Source organism: Lygodium microphyllum, chromosome 22 (assembly GCF_053477565.2).
Source record: "Lygodium microphyllum isolate KBCC chromosome 22, Lygodium_microphyllum_v1.1.10, whole genome shotgun sequence".
NCBI lineage: Eukaryota > Viridiplantae > Streptophyta > Polypodiopsida > Schizaeales > Lygodiaceae > Lygodium > Lygodium microphyllum.
This window is the reverse complement of record NC_141156.1, coordinates 67,949,066-67,966,295: the sequence shown is the minus strand read 5'-3', so window position 1 is coordinate 67,966,295 and position 17,230 is coordinate 67,949,066. Positions and strand designations below refer to the sequence as shown.

General features: G+C 38.6%; 1 protein-coding gene across 1 annotated transcript; it reads right to left on the bottom strand.

Annotated features, from left to right (window-relative positions):
• Positions 1-4,576: 4,576 nt before the first annotated feature.
• Positions 4,577-5,238, bottom strand: LOC148017257 (uncharacterized). Its single transcript, XM_087662412.1, has 3 exons — positions 5,175-5,238; positions 4,980-5,081; positions 4,577-4,854 (listed from the first exon to the last, which is right to left on the bottom strand). Exons 1-3 carry the CDS (start codon positions 5,217-5,219, stop codon positions 4,615-4,617), a joined length of 387 nt encoding a protein of 128 aa, XP_087518538.1. The 5' UTR covers positions 5,220-5,238; the 3' UTR covers positions 4,577-4,614.
• Positions 5,239-17,230: the final 11,992 nt, after the last annotated feature.

Below are 17,230 nucleotides of genomic sequence, written 5' to 3'. Positions count from 1 at the left end.
TCCTCATGTTTGTCTTCGTCCATGGCTCCAAGATAGTTGATATGAGTTGATGGCTTCTTTGAATGACAATTTGCTGCGAGATGTCCAGGCTGGTGGCATTTATAGCATACTATTGGCTTGGCTTTGGTTACATTATTTGCAATGGCGGCAAGTCTAGGTATATTTGGATTTGGCTGTGGAATAGGCTTAGGATTTCGATTGACATTGGATGGTAATGCAGGTGGTTTAGCCCAATTCTTGCGGAAAGATGATGAAGAGAAACGACCTGGATTAAATCTTCTAAAATTGGAATTGAATTGTTTAGATCCATAATTACCATTGGCTTGGAATTGCTGTGGTCGTCTGTCTCTACCGCGTAGCTTATCTTTAGTGTCGTGAGCTAGTGAAATTGCGTCTTCAAGAGTAGCAGGCTTGAACATGTTAAATTCAGCGTAGTAATGCCCAAGGAGTCCAGACATATACTTCCGCTTATGTGTCGTCTCTGGTACGTCTTCAAGCATGCGTAGCTGGAGGAGTGCATTCCAAAAATGCTCTGCATACTGTGGTATAGGCTCACAATCCCGTTGTTGAAGTAGATCCCATTGCTTGATAGCTTTCTCATGAAATTGCGGTGGAAGGAAATTTTGCATGAACTTCTTCTTGAAATCTTCCCAAGTAGACATTCTATGCTCTTGCGTACTACAGTCCACCAAAGTGATGCTCTGTCTACCAAATGATTAGTAACACACTTGATTTTATCTTTTTCTGGATAAGTTTCTTCATGGAAATAGTCATCAAACTGACTAATGAATGATAAAACAGTCCTTCCTTCTCGTATGCCATTGAAAGTGCGAAATTTGAAACTTTGTTTACTTATCTTTGATTCCTTGCGAATGGTTTGAGCTTCAAGAGTGGCGTCGATGGTACGTCGAATCAAATCTTCAGCTTGAGGTTCTTCTTTGTCGGTAGACGCTCTTTGTAATTTTGCCAATTGCGCTTGCAATGCTTGCCTAGCCCTTCGTTCTTCTTCCAATTGCATCATGATTAAGTCTAGCTTTTGCTCCATCGTAGGCTCAGGTAGGTCGTCTTCAGCTAGGATCATCCATATGTGGTTCCGTCATCCTGTAAAACTCAAAAGCCCTTTCTCACTCAAAATCAAGTTAGCGGGATGAGAGTAGCTCAAGTTCGGGGTTACAAGGCTTATGTGTTTTTGGGTATTTCTTTCTCAATCTTCAAAAAATCTGCAATTTTTTCTTCTTCGTATGCTGAAAATGCTTCAGCAAACCTGCATATGGGTAGAATACCTTCCCAGGAACAACTTTGCAGTTCGGAGTTTCTGCGCAGGAACAGCCCTTCTAGGAGTTTTGAGCACAAGTCAGTTTTGACTTCAATTGACTAGTCTGACTTGCAGAGTTGCAGACTTATGTGACTTGCAGAGTTGCAGACTTGCAAAACTTAGCCGACTTAGTGAACTTGTAGGACTTGATCATAGTTGACTTGCAGAATTTGATCTCTGAGATGCGGGACCTGGAGTTTGATGACTTGCAGGAGATGACTTGTCTTGTCTAACTTGAGTAGTTTAGCTTGGCTTAATGGATTAAGCTTGAAAAGCTTAATCGATGAATTTCGTGGGGGGGGGGGAGCCGTTTTTTCCCAGGCGGCGAAAAATTCGGCAGCCCCTCTTATACTTCGTTGACGATTTTTTTTTAAAGACTATCAAGCTTCTTCTAAAGCTTATAAGCTTGAAGATTAAACTTTGGAAGAGAGGAGATATGGAGTTTCTCACTGTATATCCACGACTTGTTGATAGAGATGAATGAGTGGTCCTCCGCCTGTATTGCCTGGTCCTTCGCGATCTAATAATAGAAACAGGGGTTCTTGATCGTCAGAAGTCTACCTATATCGACGGTTCGCGACGAGATTGACTGTAGAGCCCGATCGTTCCAGGAGCTCCACCTTCGCACGAGATGGGTAGCGATTGGAAGCTCTTGATCTCAGCTCCGCTCTGATACCACTGTGCGCAGATCGGTTGCTGTATGCTCACGTAGTGAATCCCGGAAGGTCCCCAAGAACAATGAACTCTACCTTTTTGCACAAATTACAATGTAAAAAGCATGAACGACAAGAGCAAGAGACCAATTGGGTTCAATCTCCCCCCATGCCTTGTGTGAGCGCTTCACAAAGCATGTATTTTATGTATATTTCCATCTTCATGCTCAATAATAGCCCAATTTACAAAAATATATCAAGCTTTTAGCTTTTGAGTTTGCTTTTACAAAAATAGAAATAAAGCTAATGGACGGTGCCCATAGAGTCTGGCATGCCCAATCACAACGTCCAAATAGAAATAACATATCCGTGCACATAGGCGCATACAAAATAATGATAAATAATTGATGCCTCAATAGACATGACAAAATATAGGCGTGGCGCCTATCAAAATATAATCCATAGGTCGAATACTCGCTAGACTCCAATGCTTTCCTCCACCACTGCTGCTATCTCTACACATCAACTGAAGCATTCACAATCGTTAGTAAAATAATACAATTAAACCAACAAAAGTGAATACCTAACAGTCTTCAGCTATATAAATAAATCAATTGGTTAGAAATAAATCCTAACCTTAATTTATTACGAGTGCACACTCTAAACTCATAAACGTTTATTAATTTAATATGTATTTTGCGGAATCACCCGCTATGGAATCACCATTAGGGGAGTTTTGAGGTCTCGAAAATGCCTTTTAGGATGTGGAGAGAGAGTGCTCTAGACCAATAAGAGCAAAGCCTCCGTAACGGAACTTCTAATTTAAAAAAAATAAAAAATCATTTTACAAAAATATATAAATATGATAATATTACGAATTTGTATTTTTATTATGTATTTTTAGTCTCTTATATTCGTGATTATGACATATTTTGCATTAATGGCATAGAGTCTCGGCTACTTTTATTTAATGATGTTTCTAGATTAATGATAATGACTGATGTAATCGAAATTCAAATTGGTGAAAAGCATGGCACTCAGTTTTTTCCCTCGTTTCTTTTATTCCTCTATTGTTTTTCCCTCCGTTATGATAGCCTAGTCCTCTCTCTCTCTCTCTCTCTCTCTCTATCTCTCTCTCTCTCTCTCTCTCTCTCTCTCTGTGTGCATGTATCTCTCTCTTCTACCATGGATACAGAAATTCGACCTTCAACAAGGCGTCCAAGCTCCCAAATCACATCCATATCAGTGTTTAACTCATTCCAAACTGTTGGAAGATGGATTCCTACTATCATTAGCAAAGGTAGTTGGATCACCATGCAACAAGCAAAACGTGGAAAAAGGCAAAGACATGAGAGCTCGTTTATCTCTGCTTGGAAGGGCAGAATCCGAGATTTTAAGCTTGGAGCAAATAAGAATAGTATCAAAGAGGTACTAGTGCAACATGTGTTCATGCATAGAGAGCTGTGTTTGAAACCTGGATCTTCAAAGCTTCCAATGCATAGACCAAATTGTAAGAATTTGATTCTTAAAGTTTTTCCTTTCTTAAACATGGTTTAGGTTTTTCCATTATAATATTTGTTTGTCTTGTAGATGTCTATCCCTCTAATCTTGAGGAATGGCAACCAGTGGAATCTATTATTGATGTTATTGATGTTATACATGGTTCAATTGGAGAAGAAATGTATAGAGGTAGAAAGAAGACAGAGCTTGCAGAGAATGGAATATTCTTTTATGACCATTCTTATGTTATTCCTATGCGGTGTTGCCAATGGGGATCAATAAAACTCCTTCCTTTGCCAGATTTTTCAAGCTTTGAGTGGCCTTTGCCAAGTCCAGCTACTAGTGAGGGCTATAGATGTAAGATATTTTCTGAGATCCAGAAAGCACTAAAATCTAATATCTCAAGTAGGCTAAGCAAAGTTACTTTATTTATACCTATTAATATATTTATTGATTTCTTCTCTAATATGGAGATAAGAATAACAAAAACCATGCTTTCAGTGAAGAGACTAACATATGATCATATCATACAATTTGTTGATGAAGGATGGGATACAAGGACAGAAGGAAAAATTATATGTAAGATAGATCAAGACTCTATAGCTTGTAAATATATGATTGCTACTCAAAATTTTATCCTTAGCTTTTACTATAGTCGATGGCATTTTGTTGGTAGTAGTCTAGTTGCTTTAGACCAGAATCTTAATGATTTCAGCAAGGATCCTATTGTGGATCTTGATATTTGGTTCAACGAGTATATTATTGCAATCTTAAAGATCAGAAAATCATGTACGCTACATCAAGTGAGGATGGATTTACAAAATGAAGACATTGAACTACCATGCTCCTTTGTATTCCAACTTGACAAGAAACGAGTAAGTTTTCACATCATATTATATCTACTTAGATGTATATCAAGATCTCACTTTCTAACTAACAAACATTTGTAATTTATTTTTTGCAGATATCGAAAAGGAGAGAAAATAAAATACACTGCAATGACATTCAAGAAAAGATATCTTTACTATCAATATAAAATACATGTACAAATTTTGTAGCAGATGTCTATCTGCCATCTCTATGAGATATACAAGGGCTGAAGGGCAAATTTCTATATATGAAGGCCTACAAGGCGATATGGCAAAGCTATTTCTTTTTTGGAGAACTATCCTTTCTAGGAGTCCTTTTGCCTTTCTTTGATGTCTTGGGTATAGAAGGTGTTGAAGCTGTGGATTTGCCTTCCGTGGTTATAGGCACCGCATCTCCTTCATGGTGCAAATCCCCACCAATCTCTGTTGTTGGTTGTATACAATTGATTATCATATACTTCAAGAGCTTTGCTCTGATGTACCAAATATGCTCAGATGTATAGCAATCCTTCGAAAACTGTCACACATTTATAGAAAAAAGAGTTTTAGTTCATTATTGTTCTTACAATAGACTATATTTTTATCATCAATGGACTATTTGCAATTAATATCTATCTTAAAGTTTAGCATCTTTCATATTACCTTTACATGTTTATCATCATTAAGATAAACAAAGTTAACCATTCTTCTAGCATTTGCAATCACCCTCCAGCCACAAGAATGGCTATCATCCTGATGGGGACACTGCAACCACCAACACAAAGTAAAACTATAAAGAGGACAAATGGTAGTTCATAGAACAAACTCATGTTTCAATTATTTTAATGAATAACTTACTGCAACTTGTCTATATTGCATTGTTGCAAGCAAATCAGATGGCATAGGGGGTCTTTTCTCTAGCTCTTCAATTAATCTTTTGGCACCTCTGTATATAAAATATGTTGAAATTTAGAGTACTTACAAAAAAAAGAATTGAAATATCAAGGAGCCCTTGGATAATATCTCTTACAATTTAGCATTTCCATGGCTTCCTTTCATAGAGTTGATTAAAAAGCATTGCTTATCCACAAGATCTATTGCAATCAAGCTCCAATGAGAACTAAAAGCAATCATATCTCAACAAATTAGTAGGATAAAATCTCAAAAACTCTAATAGAATATTGAATCACTTACTTTTCATTATATGGAATTATAAGCAGCTCCAAAGTATCGAAGTCAATCAAATTGAGCCAGTGCTCAATAAAACTTGCATCAAGCTCATTCCTCATAAAGAATGAGATAGATGGATCAAAAACCTCAATTTTTTGTTGTATATCCAAAGGAAACTCATGCATTATACACCTAGAAAAGGCATAGAAATAGTGAGTATAAACAAGAAAAATCTTATTGCTAAAAAAATATCAAAAAGTATAAGTAATTATGGATGGACATACCTTAGGCCAGCAAGAATAAGACTGTCATTTACTTCTCTTCTTTTATCCTTAAGAATCTGAACACATGCAGCATCAAAGGAGATAACCTCAGTTCTTTTGCCTAAGTCACCAGGTAAGAAACAAAACACACTGAATCCTTTTGGATTAGTTGCTTCAAGAAGGGTGGCTAGCTCATTTTCAAAGGACTCTAGTTGCTCTATTTCCCTTTCTTCAACCCTTTGCCTCCTATACTCTCTCCATTTATCTGCTTGTTCCTCTTTAGCCTTCTCCTCTTTTTCATGTTGCCTTGTATCCTTCTCATGGGTGACATCCTCAACCCTGACACCAGAATCATCTTTCTTTCTTCTAGCTGGGGGCACATTAAGGATATTAAATGTCTTCATATCAGTGAGGGGAATTGGCTCAAGGACCTTTGAAAATCTATATCTTAGCCTCCTAAGAATTACCATGTCCTTGTCCATGAGTGTGAGCCTATGAGCATGAGCAGCACAAATGTAGGCATATTGGAAAAACTCAATTAGAAAATCCTCTGTGGCTTCTTGTATACAATTAAGAGCTGTTCTTGTCCATCTGAAACTATCCAAACTATATCTGTCACAAATTTCCCTGACAAGCCTCTGAAAAGACAACTTTGGAATTGCATTGTCAAGAGCATTTACTGCCTTCCTAATCTCCCTTAGACACCTGACATTTTGAGAAAACCTTCTCCTTGGCTTTGACTTTCTAGAGAGCTTCTGAGGCTTTGAATACTGATGAATCTTTGATGCTAAATCCCTAGGATCAATCTTCTCTTTTCTTGCTGTTGCCTTAGTCCTAGCCATCTGCCAAAAAAACATATGTTACTTCTTCTCCAGCATGTAAAGCAAAACGCGAGTCCCAGACAAGAGTTATCTATGCTGCATGGCGTTTTCTCGTATCAGCTGAATTTTTCTCGAGCTGTCTAGTGAAACGCGAGTGTCAAGCAAGGCGCCTCCTTGCAGCTGCTTCTTTTCGCGTTTCACCAGACTTGTTGTCCATTGTGTCCAGTGAAACGCGAATTTAAGCCAGGAAACCTGCTTGAAGTACCTTATTTTCGCGTTTCACCGGACAGCTCATGAATAGCATAAAAATTGACAAAACCAAGAAAAAAGAGCTTTGATCCAAGGAAAGATTTTAAGATTACTTAAAATATCCATAGAATTAGGGAGGAAAGAAACAGGCACCGAGAGCATGGAATTCTCAGATAAGTAATTATTTACAGCAGCATGGATTTCAGATAGCTCATGCAGATCACAGTAAGATTTTCTTAAATATCCACAATATTAAGGAATGCTTTCACTGTGGAAAAAATTCTTTTGTAGTGGTCATGAGCTAATAATAACATAAAGGATTAAGGAAAAATATCAAAACAATGCATTGAATGGAGCTTGTTATTGAAAAGCAAGATGCAGAAACCATACCTTCTTCTTAGCTTGTTCTTCACAATCTCAGCCTAAAGATGACAATATGCTTGAAGGTTTGCTTTGTTGGGGAAGCAGTGAAATGCTTGGAGATTGGAAGGAAATGCGTGGAGACTGGAAGGAACACCAAAAACAAAGATGGAGTAGCGATGAAATGCGATGAAAGCTGAAGGCGGTGAATTTGCATGGACTCAACGTTCTTCGCAAAGTGTTAATAACACACGTGTGACGTACTCTCGCTTATCGGAATTTTTTATTTACTTGGAAAAGGGTTATTTAACACACGTAAAACGTATTTTTGGAAAAAGAGAATGCGCACGTCTTCTGAGGAGTTTATTACGCTGTGTTAAGTCACACACGTGTATTTCCATTATTACACAAACTTTTTCGTTGGAACTATCACCACATGCTTAACGGTCGATATAAAAGCATTTCAAACCCATTTCTCCGACATTGTCTTCTTCTCTGCCAAAATTTCGTCTCGACTTCCCTTCAAGGTCCTTGCATCCTGTGTGGAGAGCAGTTCAACAATCTTTGATAGGTAACAATTTTTTTTATTACAAGCATTTTAACAAAATAAATTTGATTAATATAGAAAGAATGTTTTATAACACTTAAACAATTAAAGATGTTATGTGCTTTCTATCTTTCAAATGCAGCATATCTTTTCCAAAAATGATTATATCATCAATTTGTGTGTTTCCATAGAATTTATTTATTGTTCATGTTTCTTTTCTTCATTTGCAATTTTTGACAAGTAAAACGCGAGACAATGTCTCTGTTGATGATATTTTTCTTAGTATCGCGTTTCACCGGCCACATTTTAGAATAATTTTTGTCTTCAAGCTAGTGTCTGATGAAACGCGATTCCTTCACAGGCATTTGCCTTACACACTTGAATTTTCGCGTTTCACCGGTCAACTAAAAAAATTCTCCTGTTTTGATTTTTTTGTCTTGGAAAATCAATGTTGGGGCCTCTTTCCATGATATCATCTTGTTTTATTGGATATTGGTTCTTTTCTGCTTTTTTTTTTCAGGGATAAATATTTTTCTGGTCAAAATGACAAAGAGGAAGCTATCTCTGGAAGGAATGGATGAGGAGGAGATAATTGAGACATCTGATGATAGGCTCTTTGATTTTTTACACATCACTGGAAATTCTTCCAAGTTTTGCTATATCAGGGAAATTTTCAATGTTCCTTTTGATTTGAAGGAGTTATTAGAGGATCTTGATGATAAACTTAAGGAGTACAGATGTTTTTATGATAGACATGTGCAAGGTTTGGAAGTCAATGGATTTGTTCATTATAGTGATGTCATGGGAGCCACCAATACATCCAGGTCAACTTTGCTCGGCAGGTTCAACCTCATTGATGAGGAATTCAGAAAGAAAGAAACATGTTGCCCTTTCCACAGGTACCAACACCAATGCCTTCTAATCCACAAGGACGTTGGATTTATTGTGTATCTTTAGTACATGGAAAATTCTTCTCCAGATATAGACCAACAGAGAAATCTAGAGGATATTGCAAGTATGGATAAGGAGGTCGAAGAGAAGGAGGAGATGTTCCAAGAAGATGTTGAGAATCAACTTGTCCAAGGTTTTGATGTAGGTTTATTCAAGAGTGACAATATCACAATGGTGGAAGAAAAGGAGATTGAGCCAAGTGCACAGGTTGATGAAGAAGGTCCTCTTGCCTGTGTTCCAACATTTCCCACTTATCTTATCAACAAGAAGAGATATGTGTTGCTAAATGATATTCAACATCTTTTTGATCTTAGAGAAGATTATTGCTTAGCAATCCTTGCAGGTTGGGGCAAAAATGACATGAATTTTATAGGTTATGAACAAGAACCACTAGCAAGTCTTGATGTTGAGGGAGAGAATTTCCAAGATAGCTCTATAGCCTTACATACATGTATTAATCAGATCATAGAATACGAAAAGGGGGGGCTACCTACAGAAGAAGAGTTCTTGCAAGTCCAGAAGAAACTTCATATTGATGATGTAGGGTATGAAGAGAGATTGAAGTCACCATCAGATGAGAAGCCCAAGAGTTCAATAAATCTTTATGATGATAGTCTTCTTGAAGAAGATGAACACCCTAAGGTATGAAATATAATTCGAAGTTACCCATTGAGTTTATGTTAGACTTTATTATGCATTATAGATAAATATCTTATATCTTGTACTGTTGTGGTTTGTTCTATAGATTGAGATTGAAGATCTGGACAACTTTCTTGGAAGGGCCAAGGGCTCTAGGCCAATGAAGCTTGGAAAAAATCAAAGCCTTGGCCATTATATTGGAAACTTAAACAATCAAACAATTGTAATATATCATAGTAGATTGTCAAGCTCTCCAAGTCTACCAATGATGGCTTTGAGAGCTATCTCAAAGGTTATTGGATCTCAAGTTTTCAGCAGAGGTTTGGACAAGATCATTTTGGTGGAGAAGGAAGAAGCCATAAGAGTTTTTGGCTTTATGCCTGGATACAGTGGATCTAGAGCTGGATATTTTGGAGTTCTTGGCTCCTATTTGCTCTCTTATGTAGGAGATAGTAAGAATTTGAAGCTTCTTCCGGGCTATCGAAAACAAGAGTTTTTGAAATACAGAGGTCTTATTGAGTGGGATGAAACAAAAGATTCCTCTAGAGGCCCTGTCGAGCTACCTGAAACCAAGGACTCCACTGAAGGCCCTGTTGAGGTGCCTGAAACTAAGGACTCTTCTGCAACACAATCAGACTAGAAGATGCCAAAGATTAAGGGTTTCTTGAAACCCATCTTTTCCCAACTCTTTGTTTGGTTTGTAACCATTCTGTAAATCTTTGCTTTGCGCAAGAATTTAAATATCTATCTTTTCTTCTTTGGATAACAATTTGTATAGTCCTTGCTAAAGATGATGTATTGCTTGATGTGGTTGTATCTTTAAGCTTGAATTTATGCCAAATTTGTCGATAGAACCATTGAAAGGCCTCTAATAAACTGTTGGCTTTGTGTCTTCCACCTCCATGTCTTGTATGTCTGAAATATTTTGTTCTTGCTTGATAATGTGATTTTTCCATACCTTGGGTTGACCAGATAGATAGAGATCCATATTGTTTAATAAAGTATGGAGCATGGTTGTATAGAATATGCTGCATAGTCAACAAATAAGGAAAGTTATTAAAAAACATTATATGAGTTCGACAATGAAGAAACAAACATATACAAACTTCTTACCATATAGTGAGTAAAGTGTTGATCACCCCAAGCTTCTGTCATTGCCTTTTTGAAAAGGTTCAATTGGTTTTTAAAGTCTTTGAGATCATCGTCATTCCATTCAGTCTTATCACAATAAAAAAACACTTTGTCTAGTGTTTCCCAAACTTTAGCTTTTCTATTTCGAGCTTGTCCATTATCAGTGTGATCCTTAACTGCATTATGTAGGGATTTCCACTAATTAAATTTAATAGTTGAGCCACCATTTCTCGAGTTTATCTTGCCAAGTCTCCCATGAAAGCCTAGAAACCTTCTAGCCTTCACTCCACCAATAGATGGTTTTTTTGGGACACAATTACCATCCTTAGACTTTTGAAGATCTGGTTCAATAACAACATTGCCACCATGCAAACCAATTGCAGAGAGAACTTTTTCAACCTTTGTTATAGCATCTGTTCTAGTTGATAATGGCTTCAACTTCCATGCAAATCCTATATAGAGATGAACAAGCTTTTCGATTATCCTGCAAAGTGCATGAAGTGTACAAATATGGGCATTCGCTAAAGGAATGTCCAAGACTGGTTTAAACTGTGGATCCTTATTGTGCCTAGAGGGAGCTCTATTCCAATTGCTTGAGTTTAACTCTACAGCTGGTGACATGCAGTATAAGCAAGGAGATCTCGAGTTAGCTCCCTTTGATACATTATACATACATTTGAGTGTCTTTAGGTCACCAGCTATGTGCCACTCAATCCTGTAGTTCCCTAATCCTTCAACAAATAGCTCTTCTCCTGCTTGTTGCCTTTGAATAACATTAGGTATTGATGTTTGATGAAAAACCCAATATAGTATATCAAAATTCTCAGTATCTACCTCAAATGCTCCTAGCCACCAGATGTTATATTCAGATTGAACACTAAATGATGTTGAGTGATTGCAATGACTTGACGAAAGTGCTCTATTCATCAAGGTGATAGAGATTCTCTCCAATTTTTTACATTTCAGAATCTCACTTTCATCAAGTTTAATCACAAATCTAGCCACTCCCTGTGCCTCAACTACTGACAAGTCATAAAATTTGATCATTAAGCATTGTAGGGTGGGCAAGTCAAGGAAAATATTGTTAAATTCATTGAATGTAACCTCCTTTTTCTTGCCCTTGAAGCTAGCCTTGATATTGAAAGGCTCACCTAGAATCTCCATCACTTTGTTATTAACTCTCTGTCTGATAGTCCTAACCACAAATGGTTTCGGAAGTATGCAATTGTGTACCTGTCCTTGCTTCATATTTGATTGTAAAAGTTGGAAAAGTTGCATATAAGCATCTCGACTGATACCAATACTATCCAGTGTCTTCTGTACTAACTCAGAATCCAAAGAATGATCCTTCACAAATGACTCCAAGCATTGTTTCTTTGCCTTTTTAAATTTCTTCTTCTCCAAAATATCCTTTGAAACCACTGAAGGAAGAAGATGATAATAAAACTGAGCTGCTTTTAAAGAATCTCTTTCACTTGCATTTGGTTGTAGAAGAGATCTAAGCAAAATTAACATCACAAATCAATGCAAGTAGTTTAAATAAAGCCATATTTAAGATTTTTCAAGTGAAAAAAAATATACCTTGCTGCTTGGATTCTTTTACCACAGCCTCCTCCTCCTCGTTTGAGATTCTCAATATTTTTAAGAGCTCTTTGTTGATTTCGAAGGCCTAATAAAGTTTGCTTTTGTTGATAAGCTTTGATACGCTTTTCCAATGAATGAATTTTTTGTTGACAATCCTCTAGCTTCTGCAACAACTCTATATTGTGTTTCATCAAAAGATAATTCTCTAGTCCAAGGATATCCTTTTCTGCAACAAGATTAAGTGTATAACCTAAAAATCCATTGTAGCCATCGCCAATAAACCTCATTAATGACGAGCTATTATAGAAAGGAGGAGTGCTATTTCTGCTAGGATCTTTGGGATATAGCTTTCCATCTAACCAAAGATCAATATTCTTCTTTCCTTCAAACCTCAGTATATGTTTCATAGACTCTGTAACCGTGATAGATTTTGTTCTCTTTCTTATCGGTTCATACTCACTGTCCAACTCAATATGAAGATGATAGAGAGGTCTTTTATGAGAGCTACAGAGATCATTAGATGATTGATCCATAGCTGAGTTACAGAGATCATTGGGTGATTGATCCATAGCTAAGGATATGATTAGAAGCAAGAACGAAAACAAAGAAGAGACTAATAAGGAGGAGAAAAAAAGAAGAGAGAAACGATGGAGAAACGATGGAGGGAGGCAATCGAGTATCCACCAAAATTCAAATTGAATATTACTTTTCACTTTAATGAGGAGAGGTAAGATCTTCATTATGACAACCTTGCCAACTTTATGGCGACCTAGATTTCTAGGTTTGATGTGACCACGAGAATATCACGACAATGACTTATTAACGAATTTTGATATTTTAACTTACCAAAATATAAACCTTTTAAAAATTCTATAAAATGATTTTATTTTGTAAATTGTTTTCTCTCTCTAGGATCTCTTACAGGGCATTTTCGAGACCTCAAAACTCCCCTAATGCCATGTACACACTAAATTAATGAAACGCCCAAAAAGGATAGGCGTTCCCATCAACTTCTCGCACAAAGAATCCTCTTTGTGTATGAGTCCCGGTCATCAAAGTTTACGGAATCCACCATAAAACCTCACAGAATCCACCGTGGCATGGAATCCACCGTGAAATATGCCTCCTGGCATCAGGTTTCCCTCTCAAAGTTACAGAGGACGACAGTCTGGCGGTGGTCAGAGATCAGAGGTGGAATGTTATAGGTGTGGAGAAAAGGGACATATCTCCCTGAATTGACCAAACCCTAGACGATTTGTGGATTACAAGCCCTTATGCAACCGATGCAAGGGTGAAGGCCACACTGCAAAGGACTGTCCAAGCCCAGCCCCTGTAAAGGCCAATGGCACTGATCACCAAACAGAAGGTACAAGAGCCTGCCTCCAATTTGGTAGAGTTGGAAGTTGCCACTGTTACACATGCCAAGAAGAAGGAACCAGTGGTTCAGAATGAAAATAACTCTCTTGCACCAAGATTGTGAAGTTCAACATGCCAACAGAGGGACAGAGCAATACAGAACAGAACAGTGCAGTGCAGAGCACTATAGTGCCACACAGAGAGTTACAGAGACAGGACCAGAGGCCCAGGAGATAGATGATACAGAAGCACTTCCAGAAACAGAGGAAGTGATGATGCTGCAATCATTAGAAGAAAAAGGAAAAATAAAAATGGGTTAGTCCCATTCCCCAATAGGTTGGAGAAGCCTGTGGATCCTATCAAAGATTATGACTTGGTCAAAGACCTAGACAATTTTAAACCAAACTTAACATTCCGGCAGTTGCTAATGCTATCTCCTAGATGTCGAAAGAAATTCAAAAGCAACTTGACAAGAAGACGTGGATTAAGGATCGCTCCTTCAACCAGCGACCGAGACCAATAAGGCCCTGGAGCCTGTAAAGGAAGTAGATGTGGCTAATATCTTTCTAGATCCTAGAACCCCAGAGATTAGTGTATGGATAGAAGGATGCTTCATTTCAGATGCATTGATTGATGGAGGATCATCAGTAAACATAATGACGGATGTGACAATGAAGGACTTAGGGTTGCAAGGAATTCAACCTACATAGTGGCTTATCAGATTGCCAGACCAAAGCAGAATCAAACCATTGGGCATCCTCCCATATGTAAAAACAACCCTTGCAGGAAGAGATTATTGGCTGACATATCTGATGGTCAAACCAAATTCTTATGAGACCTCATACCCTGTGCTGTTGGAAAGACCTTGGCTTTTTGAAGCAAGAGCCAAGATGGCGTGGTTCAAAGGAACCTTAACCCTAGGCAGAGGACCTAACAAAGTGGTGTTAAAGATGTATGGATCGCAAAAAGGCAATGGATCCACATCCATCGAAGTCATAACTGACTCCTCCAATGAGGTAACAGATGGTACATCAGGAGATGAAGAGGCTCTTAAGCAGATCTTTCCTAAGAAAACAGAGGCACGGTCCCTAACAGTGGGCACTGTAAGCCAACTGCCAAGGGAAGTAAAATCCTTGTCCATGGGTGAATACCTCCTGCCTCAACTAGAATTAACTTTTGAAATCACAACTGACAGTGAAATAGAAGCATGGATGTACTATTCTCCCTGTTACATGATAGCAGAGACAGAGCAGAGACAGTACAGTTACAGAGTAGAGACAGTACAGAGGCAGAGCAGATACAAAGCGAATACAGAACAGAGACAGAACGGATACAGAGACAGTCATAGAGACAATAATAGATATAGAGCCAAAGCCAGATCTAGAGGTAGAATCGGAGTCAGAGGAAATGGCAAAAGCAGAAGCAGATGCAGAGGTAGAAGATCTGTTCTTGTCCTGTAGAGCCTCTACAGAAGTAGAGATAGAGCTTCCACAGGAAGAGGATGAAAATGATGAGGAAGAAAATGAAGTAGGCTATGAAAGTATAGATGAAGAATTCTCTCTGATAGGGGATGATCTTGTTGATGTCCCTACAGAGATCTCAGAGGCCGAAGATCTCTCGGTGCGGGATGGAATGACCATGGTTCCATTTGGGTTAACCAATGGACCACAAAGTATACAGAATCCGTATAAGCAATGGATTAAAAGCATAAAAATTAAGTTCACCGATAGCTCCTGGCGCCCTAACTATTCCCTAACTATTCAGTCCAGAGAAAAGATAATGATGATGCCCCCTACCAACAGAAGCCCAACAGAAGCCCAATCCCTCAGAGTCACGGCCCCTAGAAGGTCCGTGCTATGTGACATTCCTGGAGGCATCCTCTAAAGATGAATCCCTAAGTCCAGAAGAAATTACCACTCACATAGAAGAAAACAAAGCTCCAATACCCTTCCAGCAACCTAAACAGACAAATGAGTCATCTGTTCAGAAGGAGGACACTCGTTCTAGCGGAACATCAGACGAGGATACTACTCTCTTGAAAGAGTCACACCTCTATCCAGAAGCAATCTGTGGGACATTTATCTACAAAGTGAAAGGTGAAAGGCAAGTAATGTTCTTGGATACTGACGGTACTGAACGTCATGTGAAAGTGGGTCTCAATCTTCCAGAAGAAGAACTAGTGGTCCTGCGAGATCTACTAAAGGAGAACTTAGATGTGTTTGCTTGGTCATACAAAGACCTAAAGGGGATTGATCCCACAGTATGTCAACATCACATTGACCTAGAGCCCGATGCCAAACCTATAAGGCAAAGACAAAGGCAAATGAATCCTAATTACTCTGCTCTAGTGAAGGTCAAATTATTGAAACTTCTTGAAGTAGAGTTCATTTATCCCGTGGCTAACAGTGAATGGGTTTCACCCATTGTGGTAGTACCCAAGAATAATGGGAAACTTCGAATATGTGTCGACTTTCGAAAGCTCAATTTGAAGACAAAGAAGGATCATTTCCCTATCCCTTTTACAGACCAATTGTTGGACACTGTGGCAGGCCATTAGCTTTATTCCTTCTTGGATGGATTCAGTGGATATAACCAAGTCCAAATCGCAGAAGAGGACCAATCTAAAACAACCTTCACCACAGAATGGGGGACTTATGCCTATAGAGTGATGCCATTTGCGCTCTGTAATGCTCTGCCACCTTCTAATGAGTAATGATGGCTGCCTTCCAGAGTCATTTGCGTGATTTCATTGAGGTGTATCTTGACGACTTTTGTGTCTATAGCTTGATCCGAGAGCACTGGGGACACCTAGAGCAATGTTTTGACAAATGTCGAGAGTATGGAATTTCTCTCAACCCCGGTAAATGTGTCTTTGTCGTCTCCTCGCGAGTTCTTTTGGGCCATATTGTCTCTGCACAAGGGATTGCAATAGACCCGGCGAAGATTGAGAAGATTGCGGCCTTAACAACACCAACAAACCTCAAGCAATTGAGAGGATTTCTCGGCCATGTGGGCTATTATAGAAGATTTATTGCACTTTTTGCAATCAAGGCACACCCTCTGCACAAGCTTCTAAGGAAAGAAGCTGACTTTCTTTGGACTGATGATTGTGAAGAGGCCTTTAATACCCTAAAATAGTGCCTGATCCAAGCACCTATCTTACAGCCTCCTGATAGGACGAAGGAGTTCCATGTGCACACAGATGCATCAGTTGAAGGGCTAGACGCAATCCTATGTCAAAAGGGCCCTTCTAAATTAGATCAACCAATTTATTATGCAAGCCGAAAGGTCACTAATAGGGAACGGAACTATACAGTGACAGAGCTTGAGTGCTTGGCAATGGTGTTTGCATTGGAGAAGTTTTGACACTATCTACTGTCAATGCATTTCAAGTTCTATATGGATCATGAATCCCTATCCTTCCTGATGAACAAAGCAGATGTTAAAGGACGATTGATGAGATGGTTGCTACTACTCCAGGAGTTTGACTTTGAAGTGGTCACTACGCCTGGCCATTCCCATGCCCTAGCTGATCATCTATCATGGATCCCTCAAATAGAAGACGAGGAACAGGATGATCCAGACCTTCCTGATGCTTCCGTGTTTCTAGTTGAAACAATTACTCCCTCGTATGCAGACATAGCCAACCTCATAGCAACTCAACAATATCCTCCTGGCATCTCAAGCCATGAGAAGAAGAAGCTTCTGTTAGAATCAACCCCCTACACTTTGCTAGGCGGTGCACTGTACAAGAGAGGCAAAGATGAAGTGCTGCAAAGATGTGTTGCAGGAGATGAACTTGGCATAGTATTGAAAGCATGCCATGACGAACCATATGAAGGA

What these genes read in the sequence shown, in the direction of transcription:
- LOC148017257 (XM_087662412.1), bottom strand. Translation starts at nt 5,219, where the DNA reads ATGCCATCTGATTTGCTTGCAACAATGCAATATAGACAAGTTGCA. An exon ending in TGCAATATAGACAAGTTGCA is followed by an intron (nt 5,082 to 5,174) that starts GTAAGTTATTCA and finishes TGGTGGTTGCAG; the next exon opens with TGTCCCCATCAGGATGATAG. An exon ending in ATGATGATAAACATGTAAAG is followed by an intron (nt 4,855 to 4,979) that starts GTAATATGAAAG and finishes AATGTGTGACAG; the next exon opens with TTTTCGAAGGATTGCTATAC.